Here is a 22,993-nt window from a genome sequence, read left to right on the forward strand (position 1 = left end):
CAACTAAGCCCGTGTGCCACAACTACTGAGCCTGTGCTCTAGAGCCCACGAGCCACAACTACTGAAGCCCACGTGCCTAGAGCCCATGCTCCGCAACAAGAGAAGCCACTTCAGTGAGAAGCCCACGCACAGCAATGAAGAGTAGCTCCCGCTCGCCACAACTAGAGAAAGCCCACGCAGAGCAACAAAGACCCAATGCAGCCTAATTAATTAATTAATTAAATTTATTTTTAAAAAAAGAAGCCAAATACAAGTAAGTAGATATGTACAATTCCATTCCTATAACTGTGAAAAACAACAGGCAAAACCAATCTATAATGTTTGAAATCAGAATAGTGTTACACTTGGGGGTTAGGTAGTGATTAGAAGGTAACACAGAGGGATTTCTGTGGCTTTAGCAATTTTCTGTTTCTTGAATTGTGCATTTGTCACATGGATGTAAAATTATTTCAAGGCATACACTTTAATATTTACACAGTTTCTTGGCAGTTTGGTAACATTTGCATACACACCAAAAAAAGAATAAGGAAACTTTTTATGTACTAATAAGGAATGATCTTGAGAACATGTAAAGGGAAAAAAACAAGGTACAAAACTGTTTGTATAATGTGCTACAACTTATGTAACAGAAATATATGATACTTTCATATTTGTCTATAAATACATAAAGAAGAAAATTATGTTACATATAATATTTGCTTATATGTGTACAGAATGAATCTCTAGAAAGACACAAGGAATTAATAACACTGCTTGGCTCTGCGGATAGACAGAGTGTCCAGGGGACAGGAGGGGAAGAAAGATCCTTCACTGTACATACAACTTTTATCTTTTGACTGTCAAACCAGGCAAATATGCTAATTAGTTAAGAAAATTTTAAAAGAAAAGTAATTCAGATTATCTTTATAAAGCAATAAAATATTTTAAATTTGGGTTATAAATAGTGTCCCCCAAAGCCAACTCTGATGGGTCAAGTTTGCTAGAGATTTCAGAAATAAGGTTCTTAATAACATATTCCTTCCTGGCGGTTTAGCTAATATTCCTTAGAAGTATTCTGACAATATTAATTAGCAGAACACCACTGACAGAAAAAATAAACTCTGATATAATTAGTACAAATACTTTATGATCTGTATATTATAGCCTATCTGTTGAATTTTACTTGAAAACCATATAAAACAATTCTAGGCTTTCCCCAACATTACATGATTTATGATCAGTGATAGCAAGGACTGTTAATATGCCTGAAATGTAAATGCTTGATTTTATTCATTTTTCAGATCATGTACCACAGAAATCAAAAGTTTTTCTTCCATATTTAAGTTTATAAACTCTGATATGAGAGGAACCCAAAGATCATCCACCAGAAGCAGCTGGAATATCTAAACCTACTTCTCAACAATCTAAGCCTGGTTGCTACCTTCAAAGACTATAAAACCAAAGACTGAAGTTGCCCTAATTAAAAAAACCTAAAATTTACAAACTATATAAACTAAATATGTATATGGCATAAGCACAAGGATACATAAACAAAGAATATTGCCCAACATTCCAGTTCTACAAGGATTAAGTTACAACCCACTGCAGTCACCCACTGACAGGGCCCCCAGAGGGGAATTCAGGACAGAGAAAAACAGGATGGAACATTCTGTGTTTTAGATATATGGTCCCTAGACAGTTAAGATTCATATCTAAGGAAGAATTTGAATGACCCCAGATTCTTGCATCTTCCCATACATAGAAAAGCACTTAAATCATTAACTTGAGATGTCTGTTCCTTGTGATTAGCAGTAATCTTTTATGCTTGCTACTTGTATTTCCCAGCCAAAAAATTTATATACTGGCTCCTCCCCTGTGGTTTTGGAGCAGTTCCTCAGAGCTATCTGAGAGGCTATCTCCCAGCTATAGTCCTCAGTAAGACCCTCAATAAAACTTCACTCCCAACTCTCATATTGTGTGTCTTTCTTCCAGTTGACAAGTATATAGAAATGTATACAGTTAAATGGCCGATTTAAGAGGGCTTAGAGTTCCCAAAGACACTTGGTTAAATTCTCCTTCATTGACTTAAGCCTTGCATTCATGATACATTTAAAGATATTTTCCGCTCCACAATAAATTGTGATATTAATTATTATTCTCAAGTTCAAGATAATTAATTTAACTTTCACAAAAAGATAAATATCACATTTTTGTAAGCATTAAAACAGGCAATGTCAGACAGCACTGTCTTTTAATTTCATGTAAAAGAATAAAATTAGAACACTCCCTAACACCATACACAAAAATAAACTCCAAATGGATTAAAGACCTAAATGTAAGACCAGACACTATGAAGCTCTTAGAGGAAAACATAAACAGAACACTCTTTGATATAAATCGCAGCAAGATCTTTTTTGAACCATCTCCTAAAGTAATGAAAATAAAAACAAAAATAAACAAATGGGACCTAATTAAACTTAAAAGCTTTTGCACAGCAAAGGAAACCATTAAAAAAATGAAAAGACAACCCTCAAAATTGGAGAAAATATTTGCAAACGAAGCAACTGACAAGGGATTACTCTCCAAAGTCTACAAACAGCTCATGCAGCTCAATATCAAAAAAACAAATAGCCCAAAGAAAAAATGGGCGGAAGACCTAGATAGACATACAGATGGCCAAGAGGCACATGAAAAGATGCTCAACATCACTAATTGTTAGAAAAATGCAAATCAAAACTACAATGAGGTATCACCTCACACTGGTCAGAATGGCCATTATCAAAAAAACCTACAAACAATAAACGCTGGAGAGTGTGTAGAGAAAAGGGAACTCTCCTATACTGTTGGTGGGAATGCAAATTGACACAGCCACTATGGAGAACAGTACAGAGATTCCTCAAAAAACTAAAAACAGAACTACATTTGACTCAGTAATCCCACTCCTGGGCATATACCCAGAGAAAACCATAATTCAAAAAGATACATGCACCCCAATGTTCATTACAGCACTATTTACAATAGCTAGGACATGAAAGCAACCTAAATGTCCATCAACAGAAGAATGAATAAAGAAGATGTGCTGCATATATACAGTGGAATATTACTCAGCCATAAAAGGAATGAAATAGTGCCATTTGCAGAGATGTGGACAGACCCAGAGACTGTCATACAGAGTGAATAAGTCAGAAGGAGAAAAACAAACACCGTATAATATCACTTACATGTGGAATCTAGAAAAATGGTATAGATGAACTTATTTGCAAAGAAGAAATAGAGACACAGATGTAGAGAACAAACTTATGGATACCAAGGTGGGTGGGTGGGATGAAGTAGGAGATTGGGATTGACATATATACACTACTATGTATAAAATAGGTAACTAATGAGAACCTACTGTATAGCACAGGGAACTCTACTCAATGCTCTGTGGTGACCTAAATGGGAAAGAAATCTAAAAAAGAGGGGATATATGTATACGTAAGACTGATTCACTTTCCTGTACAGCAGAAACTAACAAAACATTGTAAAGCAACTATACTCCAATAAAAATTAATTTAAAAAAATAGGCAGTGCCTGCAAAGTTCCTAAGATTTAAACTTGTCCAAAATCTGTCAGCTTGGTCTTTTACGTTCCTACCAGTTAAATATACCTCAAATGAGTTAATAAAATTATAACTGGAAATCATCACCATCAATCATTTCTTCTCCCCAAAATGGCTATAAAAGAGGCCAGAACATTTCCTTCAACATTCCAATTGTGAGGGGAAAAAAACTCATTCTGCCCATCTACACAAAAGGGTAGGGCCAGATCTACTCAAAACATTGACAAACAAAAAATCTTACAAGTAGAGAAAGAGATAAAATCAATATGGCAATATCTGAGGTAGGTAATATTTTTAGTGGTAAAGGTACAAGGAACAGTATAACAACTCTTGACTGATCTTTCAACTTTTCATATCCTGAAATATTTGCTACATTACTTATTTTAAAATTTAAGATAAAATAACCAAAATTAGATATAATATAAAGAAAGAAGTCCTATCTAGTTTTAGCAAATAGCTAAAATATAAATTTCCTCCTCTCAAAAAAATACTGGATTAACAAAAACTTCCATTGATGCTGAATCCCAAAATACTGTGGACATAATACTCATGAATACTACTCAGAATATTGAAGGTTAATGATTCAAATATTACAGTACACATATAAGAAGAAAAAGAAAAAGCTCCAAATAGAAAAAGGAAGAATGTCTATAGCTGCCATCCTTTTTTCTCAACAAACCTATAAAAACAGGTTTACTTCATTAAGCTCTGCCCATACAGTGATGATTCCTTATGAACTATTACCATTCAACAAAATAAAATAAGCACTTTCTTGAGCTCTCAGCAGTGGCTGCCTGTCTCTATCATCTACCTAACTCAGTTTTGACTAGTACTTGCTAATCTGTGTAAATTTACTTCTCAGAGGTTTCTTTTTCTTTCATTAATATCAATTTTTCCTGTGATAGCCCTTCTCAATCACACCAAAAAGTCTGACTGTTTCCCAAATAATAAACAAATATCAGATCATTTAATAGTTAAATAACAGATACAGATAATAAAATACAAATTTTACTTCATCTCAAGGTGGATTATCAGCTAAGTAGATGTCTGTTATATTCTAGCTCTGGTTGAAACCAACACTAGAAACATTAAAATTGGGGACAATTTGTTACAAATAAAATCTAGTAACATTTTCCATATCCATTCATAAAATTTTCTTTTTCTAATTATTATTTCATTCTAAAATGGGAGAATTTGAATTCTGATCCATTCACCATCTTTGAAAATATCAATCTTGGATGTGCAATGTTGCGCAACACTTAGTACCAACATTTTTGGATGTCTAAAACCTCTGTCTCATATTTTTTTAAGGTAAAAAATATTTAAGCAAAAGGGTGAAAGTGTAGGAGGTAACTTCCATGATCAAAAGGTGTGGAAATACATTTAGTATTTACTTGACTTTTAAATTTTAGGTCTGGCTTTTCAGCACCTTGACCTAAGGAAAAGAACACATCATTGGTGAAGTCCTAGTTTATAGCAAGGAGAACAAGAATGCTAGGAGTTCCCATTAGAAAAGGACTGAATCTATATCAATTATGAATTTTCTATGAAAATAAACTATTAGAAAAGTAAGCATAAATATTATTTCTAGCTATTAATATTATTTTTTTAATTCTTTCAAAAATTAACCTGAAACTTGATCGGGAAATAATTTTCTTACACGTTAAAATATTGTTTAACTCTTACATTCTTACCGTTCTCTGTTAAATTTAAGAGAATGAAGAACAGCTGGCCTTTTTTGTCTAAGGTTCCACAAATGAAGTGTATCATCTGAACCTGCACTGACCAAAGCACCCTGGAACAAAATGAAGACAAAGTGAGCGATTTACTAATTTATGGGGGTTTTTTTGCGAAGCAAAAACAAGCTAATTTACTGAATTTTTCACTGCTTTTAATGTTATTTGTATTTATATAATGTAGAAATACAAGGAAGGACAATGCACATACTTCAGTCAGGAAGCCTAAGAATGCTAACAGTAGAAGAAGCAGGTAAACTACTGTATATGGATTGGTGAGAATGATTAGTTCAAGGAATATGCATTTATCAATAGAGGGATTATTATTATAAGAATCATTGTGACTATTAAAGATTTCTTATATTTTCTTTGGGAAAAACTAAGTTTAATTTTTTTGTTGTTTTTACTATTTATACATATACCATGTAGCTCTACAGAAAAGCAAATATCCAACCCAGTTTTAAATTGCAATCTGGTCATATAAAAATACACTGTTTGTAAACATTTTCTGTATAGTTAAGAAGTGTATAGTCTTCCTAAAAGAAGTATATAGTCTTCCTTAAAATTTTCTGTATAGTTAAGAAGTATATAGTCTTCCTATATAGTATATTTGACATAATTTAATTTGTTTTCTTACTTCAAAAAGCTTCATCTATGACAAAAGAAAACACCTGTAATAAAAGAAAACATTTCTCCAACTAGAATTCAGTATAACTACAAAAATAATACTAAGATCCTTTTTATACAAAGCCTCCAAATAAAAATGGATCCTACTTCAAATACAATAGGATGGGTTCTACCTATTAGTATGGCAGACACCATATGGGCAGAAAATTAGCTGCCATGTATGACTTCATATACATATTTTAAATTATTTATTTTACTGAGTTAAGTAAGATCATCTTAAACTATTATAAACTATTTATTTTACTGAGTTAAGATCATCTTAAACTACGTCAGAACTTTTGCCATTGAGTTTCCCAGCAAAAAAACATCAATGCTTGCCCTGTCAGAGCCTGAAGCTACTCTAGAGTATTGAATGTGTTCTGTAAAAGTGATCTTGCACAATTATGGTAGTCTGGAGATACCTAAAATTCTTTTCATACTTTACAAAGTACTCGGTTACAAGTAACCTTTCACAGTTTATTAAATCAATCACAGATATAAAAATGATAAACCATGTAGATGTTAGGAAGAACTATACTGAAATTCCTAGAATTTACTTCTTCTTTAGGAATTAGAGAGAATATAGGAATCTAAATGCTCTTCCATAACAATTCCTACAACAAACATATGCTCATGTTGCCTATGATGGTTCTCGATATTATATACCTATGATTTTAGTCTCAAAGAAAAATAACTTTTAAAACAATAATCATAACCAGAGAGTATAACCATTAAAATGTTTTAAAATGTGTACAAATTGCATATTTGTATATAAATATGTTAATACACATATTCAAAGAGGTATACATTGATATATACATTTTAAAATGAACTCATAGATAATTACATTCATGCAATAAAATGTATCCTACACATGCCTTGAGGATTTTTGTTTGTCTGCTTTTTTTTGTAAACTGTTCTCAAGTGTTCTACATATTCAAATTAGAAAATTATTAGGACTGCTTGGAAGTACTTGATGAACTACAATTTTTTTTTTGAGATATAGAATAGTGATCTCATTTCTCAGGAAAGTGGAAACTCATTTGGGATAGGGTGAAGATAGACTATGATATATAAAATTAATAAAACATTGTCTACAGTAAATAGTTATGTGTTATACAAAAGATATAATATAATATGCCAACGGCAATGAAAGTAAAATAAATCAGCAGATGTTCAATAATATCTTAGTGTAATAGCTGAATAAATCTAGGAAGGAAGTCAGTATTAATAATTCTATGATAAAACTAGGAGATAACTTAGCATTTGAGGGAGGTGAACAGAACCACTGAACAACACCAACAGAAACATAAGACACGTGAAAGTAAGCACATTGGCAGGGTGTCTAGGGCTCATTTACAAAAGCAAATCCATAAAAAGCACTACTAATGAAGATCTGTGAAAAGATTGAAAACTGAATAAAAACACAGGTCAAGAGGTCAGAAGCTGGGAAGTTTGGAAAAAGGTACAGAAGTTGAGTATAAGGCAGATCGAGGTGAGCAGTTCAGGACAGACAATGTAAACACTGGAAAGATGTTGAAGGCTTGCTTTTATTTCTTCTTAGTTATGTAACAGCACAGAGGCAAACTTATGGCCTTGAAGACAATTCTCAGAGGACAGGACACACAGAAAATCACCTGGGAACAATTTATGCCTGCCAGTAAACATCCATGCAGAAGGCAAAAGGCTGAGATCTCTCAACTAGGAGCTATAGAGTAACACTGAGACTTCAAAAAGGTTGTCAGTCTAGATACTAAAGACTAGTTATTACGATAAAATATTTTTTTAATGTTTCCCCTGCTCTTCCTTATTTCCCTCTCTCGTTTTGGTACCCCACAGCAAGTATGCCTACAACATGAAATATGTTAGGCTGGTCAACAAGGAGAATCTCACAGCCTTATGAGAAAGATTTTTGAGCTAAGAGAAGTAAAAAGTGGACATTTCCCAGTATCACAAATTTTTCATGCCTCAGGTATCTCTGGTGTAAAGTTATATGAAACATTTCACCCATGTTTATGAGTAAAAGTTCTTAGAATATATATATGCAAATATATAGAGATACTGAATAAAAGATCACCATTCATGCCACAAGAAACAACCAGTGATACCTCTTTTTTTTTCTTTCAATACACTGAGTTCAATCTCCTAAGTGCCCAAATTTGGTATGGCATAAACTCTTAAAACATTTTTGCATTGACTGAATCACTTAATATAAAAGAGTTCAAAAGACTCAAGGATCCATTGTAAAAATATGAGTCAAGAAGGCCTTAAGGGACTTCCCTGGTGGTGCAGTGGTTGAGAGTCCGCCTGCCGATGCAGGGGACACGGGTTCGTGCCCCGGTCCGGGAAGATCCCACATGCCGCAGAGCGGCTGGGCCCGTGAGCCGTTGCCGCTGAGCCTGTGCGTCCGGAGCCTGTGCTCCGCAACGGGAGAGGCCACAACAGTGAGAGGCCCGCGTACCGCAAAAAAAAAAAAAAAGAAGGCCTTAAGTAGCCTTCAACTACTGGAAGATCTGCAAACTTTCTGAGCTTTACAAACTTTGTCTTTAGGGAGTTCCTCATCACCATAGGTCTATAAAAATAGGAGTAGGGTAGGCAGCCAATTGTTATAAAGCTATGCATATGTATACCAACAAATGAATATGGAGATATATACAGACAAAGAAGCCCAAAGTAGATAACTGAAAAGATTACTTAATGGAAGATAAAGACAAAACATGAAAATTAATGCTGGATTAGAAAACAAATTGGTGGGAGGAGAGTGTGTAGAGGGAGAATTAATGGTCAGTGTAGCAATCAAAGGATTTTAGTAATTTTTTAAAAACCATTTAAACAATTAATCTATAAATTATACTACACAATCACAATAACAGGATCTTCTGGTACATACAAAATTTTTCCTTTAAAATTTAATAAACTGACAAATACAGGAGTACAGTCTTTTATGAAAACTGTGACCATGAACAATATTGCATACGTATATATCTTTAAGCATGTAGAAAAATAATATTAAAAAGATTACACAATGTGTGTGTGAGATAGAAATATCTAAGAAAATCCTTACCTCATTGATCAAGAATTGGAGCTGCAGAACAGCTGCACCACTTTCATGTTGACAATAACAATCAACGCCAGGTCTCCCAAGTCTAAAATAATAAAAGTCAAGGATTCTAACATTTTAATTAGCATTAATACTAATGTGTAAAGAAAAAACTAACTTACTTAGCAACTGACATTTGGCTTACTAGTTATCTTTATTTTTGTAAATAAAGAGTTGAAAAATCTTGGTCTTAGTTGATGGAAATTACATTATATAGCATTGCTTGTCAGAAAAATGTCCCTCGTACATAATCAACCCCCCTCAAGAACAGTAATTTTGCATCTACACTCACAGACAAAAGTGTCTTCACAGGAGCTTCAGGATCCAGGTTGGAGATTGTGAAACCCTGGTGCAGTCCAAGAATGAAGACAGCCATTTTGAGGAGACAGGCTTGCACTTAGGCAGCTGACTCACTGACTGTGGTCTCAGCTATAGAAACAGAAATAGCTCTGTACCCCTGAGAACTTAGCTACAGCTCCATTTGGCTCTGGGTCTGTCACCAGTATATGCCACATGTCAAGGGACCCAAAGGAGTCACACTCATTCATGTATCAGGTAACAGGCATAATAAAGAACTTAAAGAACTTGTTCCTGGCTGTAGAACAGGAAGTGACCTTTGAACCAGCTCCAGCCTCACTAGGCTGCGGTGTGGGAACCCCTGAAGGTAAGCCCCTGGAAGTAAGGTACAGTCCGTCAGACTGTGGATTCTGAAGCGGCCTGTAACAGGGCTCCAGCAAGTCCCAGCCACAGTCTAGGAACAATCATGCTGGCAAAGGAACCCTATAGGAAACACGCTTGTCTGTACCCTCTAAGATCCTAAAAGGGGTTTATACTCAGCTCAAGCCCCCTCACTGCCAGTCTTCTAGAATTTCTGCTTGCACAAAGACCAGGCAGGAGACACTCCTGTCTCTGTCCCCTGGAGTTCCTGAAAAGGCCCTGTATGTGACTCCAGCTTCCTCATAACTACAGTCTGCCAGTCTACAGCAGTCCTGAGGGTCCAAGGTCTCAGTAGGAAACACACCTGGCTGCAACCCTGGAGAACTGAAAGGGCCCTACACTGAGTCCTAGCCCCTTCCAACTGGAGACTGTGAACAGTTCTGCTGCCACAGGTACCCAACAGGACACACTCCTGTATGTACTCCCAGAGATCCTGAAAGGGCCTAATACTCCCAACCACAATCCCCAAGCAGTCCTGGCACAGGAACCTGTCAGAAAACATAACTGCACTCCAAGAGATCCTGAAAGGGCCCTATACTCAACTCCAGCCCCTCTGGCCACAGTCAGGGACCAATTCAGCCCATCCAGTGATCTGGAGGGAGACATACCCATCCATGACTGCAGAGCAAATCTTGGCTGTGGAATCTGAAACAGCATTGAGGCTCAGTTCCAGTACCTCTCAGCTACAGTCCAGGGTCAGTCCTGTCCATCCAGGGACCCATCCAGTGACCAGGCAGCAGTCCACCCAAGATCTGGCAGGAGGCACACCCACCATTTACCTGGTAATAGGCTTGCTACCTGGGGACCCACACGTGGACCCCAAAGCAGACCCTTGTCCCAGTCCCACCCTACTGAACAAGGTACTGCAGGTAGTCACATCTACCTGGGGACTGGAAGGGATCCACACCAGCATAAGACCCAGTAGCAAGCCCACAAATCATAGATGCTACTGCAGACCCAGCAAAAGCCTCACAACTGGCTCCAATGCAGCACAACTGCAATTATGGAAGTAATCCTATCAGCTCGGGAAACAAACAGAACGTCTTTATCTTCTGAAACCAGTCTGTAAAGACTGGAAGAGGTGCTTGCTTCACAAATGCACAGACACTAATATAAGGCTACATAGACAACAAAGCATTATACAAATATGATGCCACCAAAGGAAAGTAATAGAGCTCCAGCAACTGACCCCAAAGAAATGGAAATTTATGATTTCCCTGACAAAGAATGTAAAATCATCATCTTAAACTGTATGAAATGCAAGAAAACACAGATATACAACTAAGCAAAATCAGGAAAACAATTCACGAACTAAATGCATTTAATAAAGAAATGGAGAAATCAAGATGGTGGAGTAGGACATTGGGCTCACCTCCCCCAATGAATGCATCAAGAACAGATCTATGTGTGGGGCAACTCTAGCTGAAAACAAACTAGAGACTGGCAGAAAGGCTCTTTTACAACCAAGGCTATAAAGAAATACCCACATGGAGTCAGGTAGGAAGGGAGGAGAGGGGATCAGTCTGGGACCAGTTCTTGTAGCAGGAAACAGACAAGAGGAAGGAGATATCACAGGTTGGGAGATCCTCCCTGGGGACTGAGGGGTTTGAACTACATATTGGGCACCCCAGCCACTGGGTTGGACATCAGGTAGATGAGTCCCCTGAGCAGGTTTAAAAACCAGTGGGATGTACCAGAGAGTTGAAAGAAACTGAGACTCCACTCACACATGCTTGCTTACTCCCAGGAACAAGGTGGAGAAAGTAGGCTGAAAACGCCCCAGGGCTCATGCCAGTTTCCCACTACTGCCCCAGTGCACCCCAGCCTGCATCTGGAGACTGCTGCAGCCCCTCTTGCTCCAGCACACCTCTCCACTAGGGCAAAGGCTGCCACTGCTAAGGAATAACATACTTGGAGGTGATGGAGCTGGTGTGCAACCAGCCCTGAATCTGAACAGGGTGAGGGCGGCCACTGCTGGTGTGTGGGAAGGAAGCAGTTTGGAAGCAGCCTGGGGCTCTGACTCCTGTATGGGAATCAACCCAGCAGGCATCCTGGCCCACGGCAGGCAGTTGCTCCAGCTCCTCTTGCTCCAGAGCTGCTCTCCACTAGGGTGAAGGTACACACATTTGGAGGAAGCAGAGCCAGCTAGGGCCAGGCCCCGCTTCTAAACAGGGCAAGGGAGAATGTTTCTGGTGAGCACATGAAGGCAGCGGATCAGAAATGGCCTGGGGCTCTGACTGGCTTGCTGGGACCATACCAGGGCATAACCCAGCCCCACTGGGGGCCGCTCAAGCCCCTCTTCCTCTTATGTTCCCTTCCACTGGGATGGAGGTGCCAACACCGAGGGCAGGGGAGAGTGCACACTTACAGGGAATGGAACCAGCTCCAATCGACACATGGGACTTCAGCTCCAGCATCTTGGGCCCCAAACCCACTCCCATAGGGTGGTGACAGCCACTGAGCATAGAAGAAACCCAGGCTCACACCTGGCTCTGGCTCTAGCCCCTCCACGTCCACCCCTGCCTCCCAGCAAGGTGGTAGCTGCCAGCACACCCAAAGGGAAGATGTGACCTGTGCTCACTTCAGATTAGCAATCCCAAGAAAGCCACCCAGCATGTGAAGACTGCATGGGGATGCTGTCACACAGGACACCCCTGCAAGACTGAAATAGGTAAATGTTTCACCTAATTTTGTAAAGACAAAGAAAGTTAAGTAAAATGAGAAGACAAAGGAATTTGTTTCAAGCAAAAGAACAAGAAACAAAGCCCTGAAAAAACAACTAATGAAACAGAGATAAATAATTTGCCAGATAAAGAGTTCAAAGCATTAGTAATAAGAATGCTAACTGAACTTGGGAAGAGAATAGATGAACACAGTGAGAATTTTAACAGGGAACTAGAAAATATAAAAAAGAACCAGTCAGAGAAAAAGAATAAAATAACTGGAATGAAAAGCATACTAGAAGGATTTAACAGCAGACTAGGTGATGCAGAAGAATGCATAAGCAATCTGTAAGAAAGAATAATGGAAATCACCCAATCATAACAGCAAAAAGAAAAATAAATTTTAAAAGGTAAGGATAGGGCTTACCTATCCTTTGGCGCAGTGGTTGAGAGTCCGCCTGCAGATGCAGGGGACGTGGGTTCGTGTCCCGGTCTGGGAGGATCCCACGTGCCACGAAGCGGCTGGGCCCATGAGCCATGGCCGCTGGGCCTGCGCGTCTGGAGCCTGTGCTCCGCAGCGGGAGAGGCCACAGCAGTGAGAGGCCCGCATACCACAAAAAAAAAAAAAAAAAAAAAGGTAAGGATAGTTTAAGGGATCACTGAGGCAACATCAAGCATACTAACATTTGCATTATAGGGGTTCAAGAAGGAGCGATAGAGAAAGGGGTTGAAAATGTGTTTGATGAAATTATGGCTAAAAAATTTTCAAGCCTGAAGAAGGAAACAGACATCCAGATACAGGAAGCACAGAGGGTCCCAAACAAAATGAACTGAAGAGACCCACACCAAGAGATATCATAATTAAAATGGAAAAAGTTAAAGATAGAGAATTCTAAAGGCAGCAAATGAAAAACAAAGAGTCACATACAAGGGAATACCCATAAGGCTATCAGCTTATTATTCTACAGATTTTGCAGGCCAGAAGGGAGTGGCATGATATATTTAAAGTGCTGAAAGGGGAAACCTACAACCTGAGATACTCTGTCCCACAAGATTATCATTCATAAATGAAGGAGAGAAAAAAATTTCTCAGACAAGCAAAAACTAAAAGAGTTCATCAATACTAACTAAATTGACCCTAAAAGAAATGTTAAAGCATCTTCCCTAAATGGAAAAGAAATGGCTACAACAAGTAAGAATTTATAGGAAAGGAAAAATCCCACTAGTAAAGGCAAATATATAGTAAAGACTGTGGATCAACCACTTAAATAAGCTAATGTGAAGATTAAAAGACAAAAATTGCAAAATCAACTATAACTGCAATAAACAGTTAAGGGATAAATATGAAGATGTAAAATATGACATCAAAAACAAAAAACACGGGGGAGGGGAGTAAAAGATGTAGATCTTTTAGAATGTGTTTAAACTTAAATGACTACTGCTTTGGAAGAAGTAGACATAGTTATAGGTCAACATATATAAACTCCATGTTAACCACAAATCAAAACCATACAATAGGCAATAGGTACACAAAAACTAGAGAGAAAGGAACACAAGCATACCACACACACCCATCAAACCACAGGAGAAGAAATTAAAAGAAGAAGAAAAGAACAGAAAAGAACAAAAACAACAAACAAGTAACAAAAAACAAGTAACAAAATGGAAATAAGTACATACCAATCAATGCTCTCTTTATATGTCAATGGATTAAATGCTCAAATCAAAAGACATAAAGTGCTGATTGTATTTAAAAAAAACCCAGGACACATCTATATCCTGGCTATAAGAGACTCACTTCAAAGCTAAAGGCACTCAGACTAAAAGCGAGGGAATAGAAAACGATATTTCATGCAAATGCAAACGACAGGAAAGATGGAGTAGCAATACTCTCATCAGACAAAATCAACCACAGAAGAAAAAGAAGGGCATCATATAATGATAAAGGGATCAATACAAGTAGAGGATATAAGACTCGTTAGCATATATACAGCTAATATAGGAGCACATAAGTAAATGAAGCAAATTTTAACAGACGTAAAGGGAGAAATTGACAATAGTACAATAATAGTAGGGTACTTTAACATCTTCTTACATCAATAAACAGATTATCCAGAAAAAAAATTAAGAAACAGTAGTCTTAAATGACACATTAGACCAACTGGACTTAATAGGTATCTAAGGGACTTTACATCACCAAACAGCAGACTACACATTCTTTTCAAGGGCGCATGGAATGTTCTCCAGGACATATTACACGCTATGCCACAAAACATGTTTAAACAAATTTAAAAGGATAAAAAGACATCAAGCATTTTTTCTGAAAAAAAAAAACTAGAAACTAATACAAAACTAGAGATCAATCACAGAAAGAAAAATAGGTAAAAAAAAAAATGGAGACTAAACAACATGCAACTAAAAAGCCAATAGATCAATGAAGAAATCGTAAAATACCTCAAGACAAATAAAACTAAAAATGCAACTTTGCAAATCTATGGGACACACACACAAAAAAAGCCGTTTTAAGAGGGAAGTTTACAGTGATATAGGCCTTCATCAAGAAATAAGAAAAATCTCACATGAACAACCTAATGTACCATCTGAAAGAATTAAAAAAAAAAAAAAGGAACAAAGCCCAAAGTCAGGAGAAGGAAGGAAATAATAAAGATCAGAAAGGAAATAAATAAAATAGTGACCCCCCCCAAAGAAAAACCAGAAAAATCAATAAAACCAAGAACTTATTTTTTGAAAAGATAAACAAAATTGATAAGTTTATAGCTAGGCTCATCAGGAAAAAAAAAAAGATCAAAATTAACAACATAAGAAACAGGAAAATTTATAATTCATATCACAAAGGTACAAAAAAACATAAGAGAATACTACAGTTATATGCCAATAAATTGAACAACCTAGATAAAATAAATAAATTCTTAGAACCATATCCTTCCAAGACTGATTCAGGAAGAGACAGACAATCTGAACAAACTATCACTTGTAGTGAAATTGAATTTATAATTTTTAAAAGCTCCCAGCAAACAAGGCTCCAGGACCAAACCACTTCACCAGGAAATTCTACAAACATAAAAAGAAGAACTAATATCAATACCTGTCCTTCAAAAACTATTCCAAAATAGTCAAGAAGAGGGAACACTTCCAAGTTCACTCTATGAGGCCATTGTTATCCTAATACCTAAACCAAAGACACCGCAAAGAAAAAAAAAGAAAGAAAATTACAAAGGACGGAGACAAGATGGTGTAGAGGGACATGAGCTTACTGCTCTTATGAAAACACCAAAATCACAACTAACTGCTAAACAACTATCGACAAAAAACAAAACAAAATAAACAAAAAAAGCTGCAACCTACCAAAAAAATCGCCTATATCCAAAGACAAAGAAGAAGCCACAATGAGACAGTAAGAGTGGTGCAACTGCTATAAAATCAAATCCCATACCCACCAGGTGGGTGACCCACAAACTGGAAAATAATTATACCACAGAAGTGAAAGTTCTGAGCCCCACATCAGGCTCCCCAGCCTGGGGGTCTGACAATGGTGGCAAGGGGAGGAGGAGCCCCCAGAGAATCTGGCTTTGAAGGCCATCAGGGTTTGATCACAGGAATTCCAGGACTGGGGGAAACACAAACACCACTCTTGGAGGGTGCATGCAAGGTCTCGTGTGCGTCAGAACGCATGGAAAAAGCAGTGATCTCATAAAAGACTGTGCCAGACCTATCTTCTGGTATTGGAGGGTCTCCTGTGGAGGTGGGAGAAGGCTGTGCTCATTACAGGGACAAAGACACTGGCGATGGCAGTTCTTGAGAGTACTCATTGGTGTGAGCCCTCCTAGAGACTGTCATTTTCTTAACACCTGGCCCCACCTTACAGCCTGCAGCCTCCAGTGCTGGAATACCCAGGCCAAACAACCAACAAGATGGGAAAACAGCTCCACCCATCAGCAGACAGGGTGCATAAAGTCTTCCTGAACCCACAGCTCTCTAGACACATCCCTTGGCACAGCCCTACCCACCAGAGGGACAAGGCACAGCTCCACCCACCAGTGGGCAAGAACCAGTGTCCTGCACAAGCCTCTCAGACAGCCTCATCCACTAGGGAGCAGACAGCAGAAGCAAGAAAAACTACAGCAGCCAATGTAAAACTCTGCAGCCAATGTAAAGGAAACCACAATCACAGAAAGTTAGACAAAATGATATATGGCAGAAGAATAAGTCCCAGATGAAGGAACAAGATAAAACCCCAGAACAACAAAGCAAGGTGGAGACAGGCAATCTACCCAAAAATGAATTCACAGTAATAACAGTAAAGATGATCCAAGATCTCAGAAAGGGAGTGGAGGCATAGCTCGAGAAGACACAAGAAATGTTTAAAAAAGATCTAGAAGAACTAAAGAATAAACAAACAGAGATGAACAACATGATAACTGAAATGAAAAATACACTAGAAGGAATCAATAACAGAATAACTGAGGCAGAACAGATAAGTGAACTGGAAGACAGAGTGGTGGAAATCACTGCTGCAGAACAGAATAAAGTAAAAAGAATGAAAAGAAACAAGGACAGTCTAAGAGACTTCTGGGACAACATAAAATGCACCAACATTTGCATTATAGGGGTCCCAGAGGGAGAAGAGAGAGAAAAAGGCCGTCAGAAAATATTTAAAGAGATAACAGGTGAAAACTTCCCTGACATGGGAAAGGAAACAGTCACCCAAGCCCAAGAAGCGCAGTGAGTCAGAGGCAGGATAAACCCAAGGAGGAACATGCCGAGACACATAGTAATCAAATTACAAAAATTAAAGACAAAGAAAACATATTAAAAGCATCAAGGGAAAAGCAACAAATAACTTACAAGGAATCCCAAAAAGTTATCAGCTGTTTCTCAGGAGAAGCTCTGCAGGCCAGAAGGGAGTGGCATGATATATTTAAAGTGATGAAAGGAAAGAACCTACAACCAAGAATACTCTACCCAGCAAGGCTCTCATTCAGATTCCACAGAGAAATGAAAGCTTTATAGAAAAGCAAAAGCTAAGAGAATTCAGCACCACCAGAACAGCTCTGCAACAGATGCTTAAGGAACTTCTCTATAGGGAAAAGAAGAGACCAAAACTAGACACAAAAAAATTACGAATGGAAAACCTCTCTGGTAAAGAAAAACACACAGTAAAGGTAGGAAATCATCCACTAACAAATAAGATATCAAAACCAGCATTCGTGAGAAGAGGAAAGCACAAATGCAGGATATTGAAAATGCATTTGAAATCAAAAGACCAGCAACGTAAAACAATATTGTTCCTATATAGACTTATATCAAAACCTCATGGTAAAAAAAAAAAACCTCATGGTAACCCCAAACCGAAAAATCTACGATACACATGCAAAAAAGAAAAAGAAACCCAAACACAATGTTAAAATTAGTCATCAAATCACAAAAGAAGAGAATAAAAGAGTAGGGGAAGAAAAAAGACCTACAAAAACAAATCCTAAACAATTAACAAAATGGCAATAAGAACATACATATCAGTAATTACCTCAAACGTACACGGATTAAATGCCCCAATGAAAAGACATATACTTGCTGAATGGATACAAAAACAAGACCCATATATATGCTGTCTACAAGAGACAAACTTCAGATCTAGGGACACATACAGACTGAAAGTGAGGGAATGGAAAGGTATTCCATAAAAATGGAAATCAAAAGAAAGCCAGAGTAGCAATACTCATATAAGACAAAAAGACATTAAAACAAAGACTGAAACAGAGACAAAGAAGGACACTACATAAAAATCAAGGGATCAATCCAAGAAGAAGATATAACAGTGGAAAATATATATGCACCCAACATAGGAGCACCTCAATATATAAGGCAAATGCTAACAGCCATAAAAGGAGAAATCAACAGTAACACAATAATAGTGGGGGACTTTAACACCCCACTTTCATCAATGGCCAGATCATCCAGAAAGAAAACCAGTAAGGAAACACAGGCCTTAAATGACACGTTAAACCAGATGGACTTAACTGATAGTTATAGAGCATTCCATCCAAAAGCAGCAGAATACACATTCTTTTCAAATGCACATGGAACGTTGTTCAGGATAGATCACATGCTGGACCACAAAGCAAGCAATGGAAAATTTAAGAAAACTGAAATCATACCAAGCATTTTTACTGACCACAATGCTAAGAGATTAAATATCAACTACAATAAAAAAAAATTGTAAAAAACAAAGCACGTGAAGGCTGAACAATATGCTACTAAAAAATCAATGGATCACTAAAGAAATCAAAGAGGAAATCAAAAAATACCTAGAGACAAATGAAAATGAAAGCATGATGATCCAAAACCTATGAGACACAGCAAAAGCAGTTCTAAGAGGGAAGTTTATAGCAATACAATCCTACCTAACGAAACAAGGAAAATCTCAAATGAACAACCTAACCTTACACCTGAAGCAACTAGAGAAAGAAGAACAAACAAAACCCTAAGTTAGTAGAAGGAAAGAGATCATAAGGATAAGAGGAGAAATAAGTGAAATAGAGACAAATAAAACAATAGAAAAGATCAATGAAACTAAAAGCTGGTTCTTTGAGAATATAAACAAAATTGATAAACCTTTAGCCAGACTCATGAAGATAAAAAGGGATAGAGTTCAAATCAATACAATGAGAAATGAAAAAGAAGTTAAAATGGACACCACAGAAATACAAAGCATCCTAAGAGACTACTATAAGCAACTATATGCCAACAAAATGGACAACCTAGAAGAAATGGACAAATTTTTCGAAAGCCACAACCTTCCAAGACTGAACCAGGAAGAAACAGAAAATAAGAACACACCAATCACAAGTACTGAAATTGAAACTGTGATTTAAAAACTCCTAGCAAACAAAAGACCAGGACCATATGGCTTCACAGGTGAATTCTATCAAACATTTAGAGAAGAGTTAACACCTATCCTTCTGAAACTCTTCAAAAAAATGCAGAGGAAGGAACACTCGCAAACTCATTCTATGAGGCCACCATCACTCTGATACCAAAACCAGACAAAGATGTCACAAAAAAAGAAAACTATAGGCCAATATCACTGATGAACATACATGCAAAAATCCTCAACAAAATACTAGCAAACTGAATCTAACAATACATTAAAAGGATCATACCCCATGATCAAGTGGGATTTATCCCAGAGATGCAAGGGTTTTTCAATATCTGCAAAGCCATTAGTGTGATACACCACATCAACAAATTAAAGAATAGAAACCATATGATCATCTCAATAGATGCAGAAAAAGATTTTAACAAAATCCAACACCCATTTATGATAAAAACTCTCCAGAAAGTGGGCACTGAGGAACATATCTCAACATAATAAAGGCCATATATGACAAACCTACAGCTAACATCACAGTCAAAGGCAAAAAGCTAAAAGCATTTTACCTAAGTTCAGGAACAATAGAAGGATGTCCACTCTCGCCACCTTTATTCAACATAGTTTTAGAAGTCCTAGCCATGGCAATCAGAGAAGAAAAATAAAAGGAATCCAAACTGGAAAAGAAGAAGTAAAACTCACTGTTTGCAGATGACATGATCCTATACATAGAAAATCCCAAAGCAGCTACCAGAAAACTACTAGAGCTCATCAATGAATTCTGTAAAGTTGCAGGATACAAAATTAATACACAGAAATCTGTTGCATTTTATACACTAACAATAAAAGATCAGATAAAGAAATTAAAGAAACACTCCCATTTACCACTGCATAAAAAAGAATAAAATACCTAGGAATAAACTTACCTAAGGAGGCAGAAGACCTGTACACAGAAAACTATAAGATGCTGATGAAAGAAATTGAAGATGACACAAACAGATGGAACGATATCCATGTTCTTGGATTGGAAGAATCAACATTGTGAAAATGACTACACTACCCAAGGCAATGTACAGATTCAATGCAATCCCTATCAAATTACCAGTGACAATTTTTACAGAACTGGAACAAAAAAATCTTAAAATTTGTATGGAGACACAAAAGAGCCCAAATAACCAAAGCAAACTTGAGAAAGAAAAACCGAGCTGGAGGAATCAGTTCCCCTCACTTCAGACTACACTACAAAGCTACAGTCATCACAACAGTATGGCACTGGCACAAAACTGAAATATAGATCAATAGAACAGGATAGAAAGCCTAGAAATAAACCCATGCACCTATGGTCAATTAATCCACAACAAAGGAGGCAAGAGTATACAAACAGAAAAGACAGTCTCTACAACAAATTGTGCAGGGAAAACTGGACAGCTACATGTAAAAGAATGAAATTAGAACATTCTTTAAGATGATACACAAAAATAAAATGGATTAAAGCCCTAATTGTAAGACCACATACTATAAAACTCTTAGAGGAAAACATAGGCAGAACACTTTTTGACATAAATCACAGCAATATCTTTCTCAAGAGTAATGGAAATAAAAATAAACAAATGGGACTAATTAAGCTCAAAAGCCTTTGCACAGCAAAGGAAACCATAAACGAAACAAAAAGACAACCCACAGGTTGGGAGAAAATATTTGCAAACCATGCAACCAACAAGGCATTAATCTCCAAAATCTACAAACAGCTCATGAGCTCAATATATTAAAAAAAAAAGAAAAAAACAGACAAACCAATCAAAAAATGGGCAGAGGATCTAAATATACATTTTGCTAAAGAAATGTACAGATGGCCAAGAAGCACATGAAAAGATGCTGAACATCACGAATTATTAGAGAAATGCAAATCAGGACTACAATGAGGTACCAGCTCACTCCACTCAGAATGGCCATCATCAAAAAGTCTACAAACAATGAATGCTGGAGAGAGTGTGGGAAAAAAAGGAACCCTCCTACACCACTGGGAATGTAAATTGGTACAGCCACTATGGAGAACAGTATGAAGGTTCCTCCAAAAACTACAAATACAGCTACCATATGATTCAGCAATCTCACTCCTGGGCATATACCTGGAGAAAAACATGGTTCGAAAGGATACACACACCCCAATGTTCACTGCAGCACTGTTTACAATAGCCAAGACATGGAAGCAACCTAAATGTCCACTGACAGATGAATGGATAAAGAAGATGTGGTACATATATACAATGGAGTATGATTAAACCATTAAAAAGAATAAAATACTGCCATTTGCAGCAACATGGATGGACCTGGAGATTATCATACTAAGTGAAGTTAAGTCAGACAGAGAAAGACAAGTATCATATGATATTGCTTATATGTGGAATCTAAAAAAAATGATACAAATGAACTAATTTATGAAACAGAAATACTCACAGACTTAGACAATGAACTTATGGTTTCCAGGGGGAACAGGTGGTGGTGGCAAGGATAGATTGGTAGTTTGGGGTTGACATGTACACACTACTATATTTAAAATAGTTAACCAACAAGGACCTACTGTATAGCACAGGGAACTTGGCTCAATATTCTGTAATAACCTAAATGGGAAAAGAATTTGAAAAAGAATGGATACTTGTATGTGTATAACTGAATCACTTTCAGTTCACTGTACACCTAAAACTAACACAACATTGTTAAAGAAGTATACTCTAAAATGAAACTAAAAAAGAAAATTATAGGCCAATATCTCTGATGAATGTGTATATAAAAATCCTCAAAAACATTAACAAACCAAACTTAATATATAAAAAGGACAATATACTGTGATCAATAGGATTTATTCCAGGGATGCAAGGAAGGTTACAATATCCACAAATCAATCAATGTAATACACCATGTTAACAAATTAAAGAATAAAAATCACATAATCATCTCAATAGGTGCAGAAAAGCATTTGACAAAATGCAACATTCATTCATGATAAAAACTCTCATCAAAGTTGGTATGGAGGGAAGATATATCCACATAATAAAGTCCATTTATGACAAACCCACAGCTAACACCATACTCAATGTTGAAAAGCTGAAAGCTTTTCCTTTAAAATCAGGAACAAGACAAGGATGCCCACTCTCACCACTTCTATTTAACATAGTATTGGAATTCCTAGCAACAGCAATCAGACAAAAAAAAAAGAAAAGAAAGAAAAAGGCATCCAAATTGGAAGGGAAGAAACAAAACTGTCACTATTTGCAGAAGACATGAGACAATATAGAGAAAACCCTAAAGTGTCGCCCACCAAAAAAAAAAAGAACTATTAGAACTTACAGACTAATTCACTTAAGTTGTAGGATACAAGATTAACATACAGAAATCTGTTGCTTTTCTATACACTAAGAATGAAATAACAGAAAGTGAAAGTAAGGAAACAATTCCATTTGAAATCATATCAAGAAAAACAAAATACCTTAGAATAAACTTAACCAAGGAGGTAAAAGACCTATACTCTGAAAATTATAAAACACGAAGCAAGTTGAGGCTGATACAAAGAAAAGATATCCTGTGTTCATGGGCTGGAATAATTGATATTGATAAAGTATCCATACTACTCAAAGTAATCTA

At 37.0% G+C, this 22,993-nt stretch overlaps 1 protein-coding gene across 2 annotated transcripts in view; it reads right to left on the reverse strand.

Annotated features, from left to right (window-relative positions):
• STXBP5L (syntaxin binding protein 5L) overlaps window positions 1-22,993 on the reverse strand; it is a 369,562-nt gene that overhangs the window by 270,615 nt on the left and 75,954 nt on the right. For both annotated transcript variants that reach the window (XM_079922719.1, XM_079922720.1), the window contains 2 exons: window positions 9,047-9,128; window positions 5,275-5,375 (listed from right to left, as the gene is read on the reverse strand). In XM_079922719.1, coding sequence (XP_079778845.1) covers window positions 5,275-5,375; window positions 9,047-9,128 — 183 coding nt within the window. The remainder of the gene's footprint in view (window positions 1-5,274; window positions 5,376-9,046; window positions 9,129-22,993) is intronic.

Source organism: Stenella coeruleoalba (genome assembly GCF_951394435.1).
Source record: "Stenella coeruleoalba genome assembly, chromosome: 5".
Lineage (NCBI taxonomy): Eukaryota > Metazoa > Chordata > Mammalia > Artiodactyla > Delphinidae > Stenella > Stenella coeruleoalba.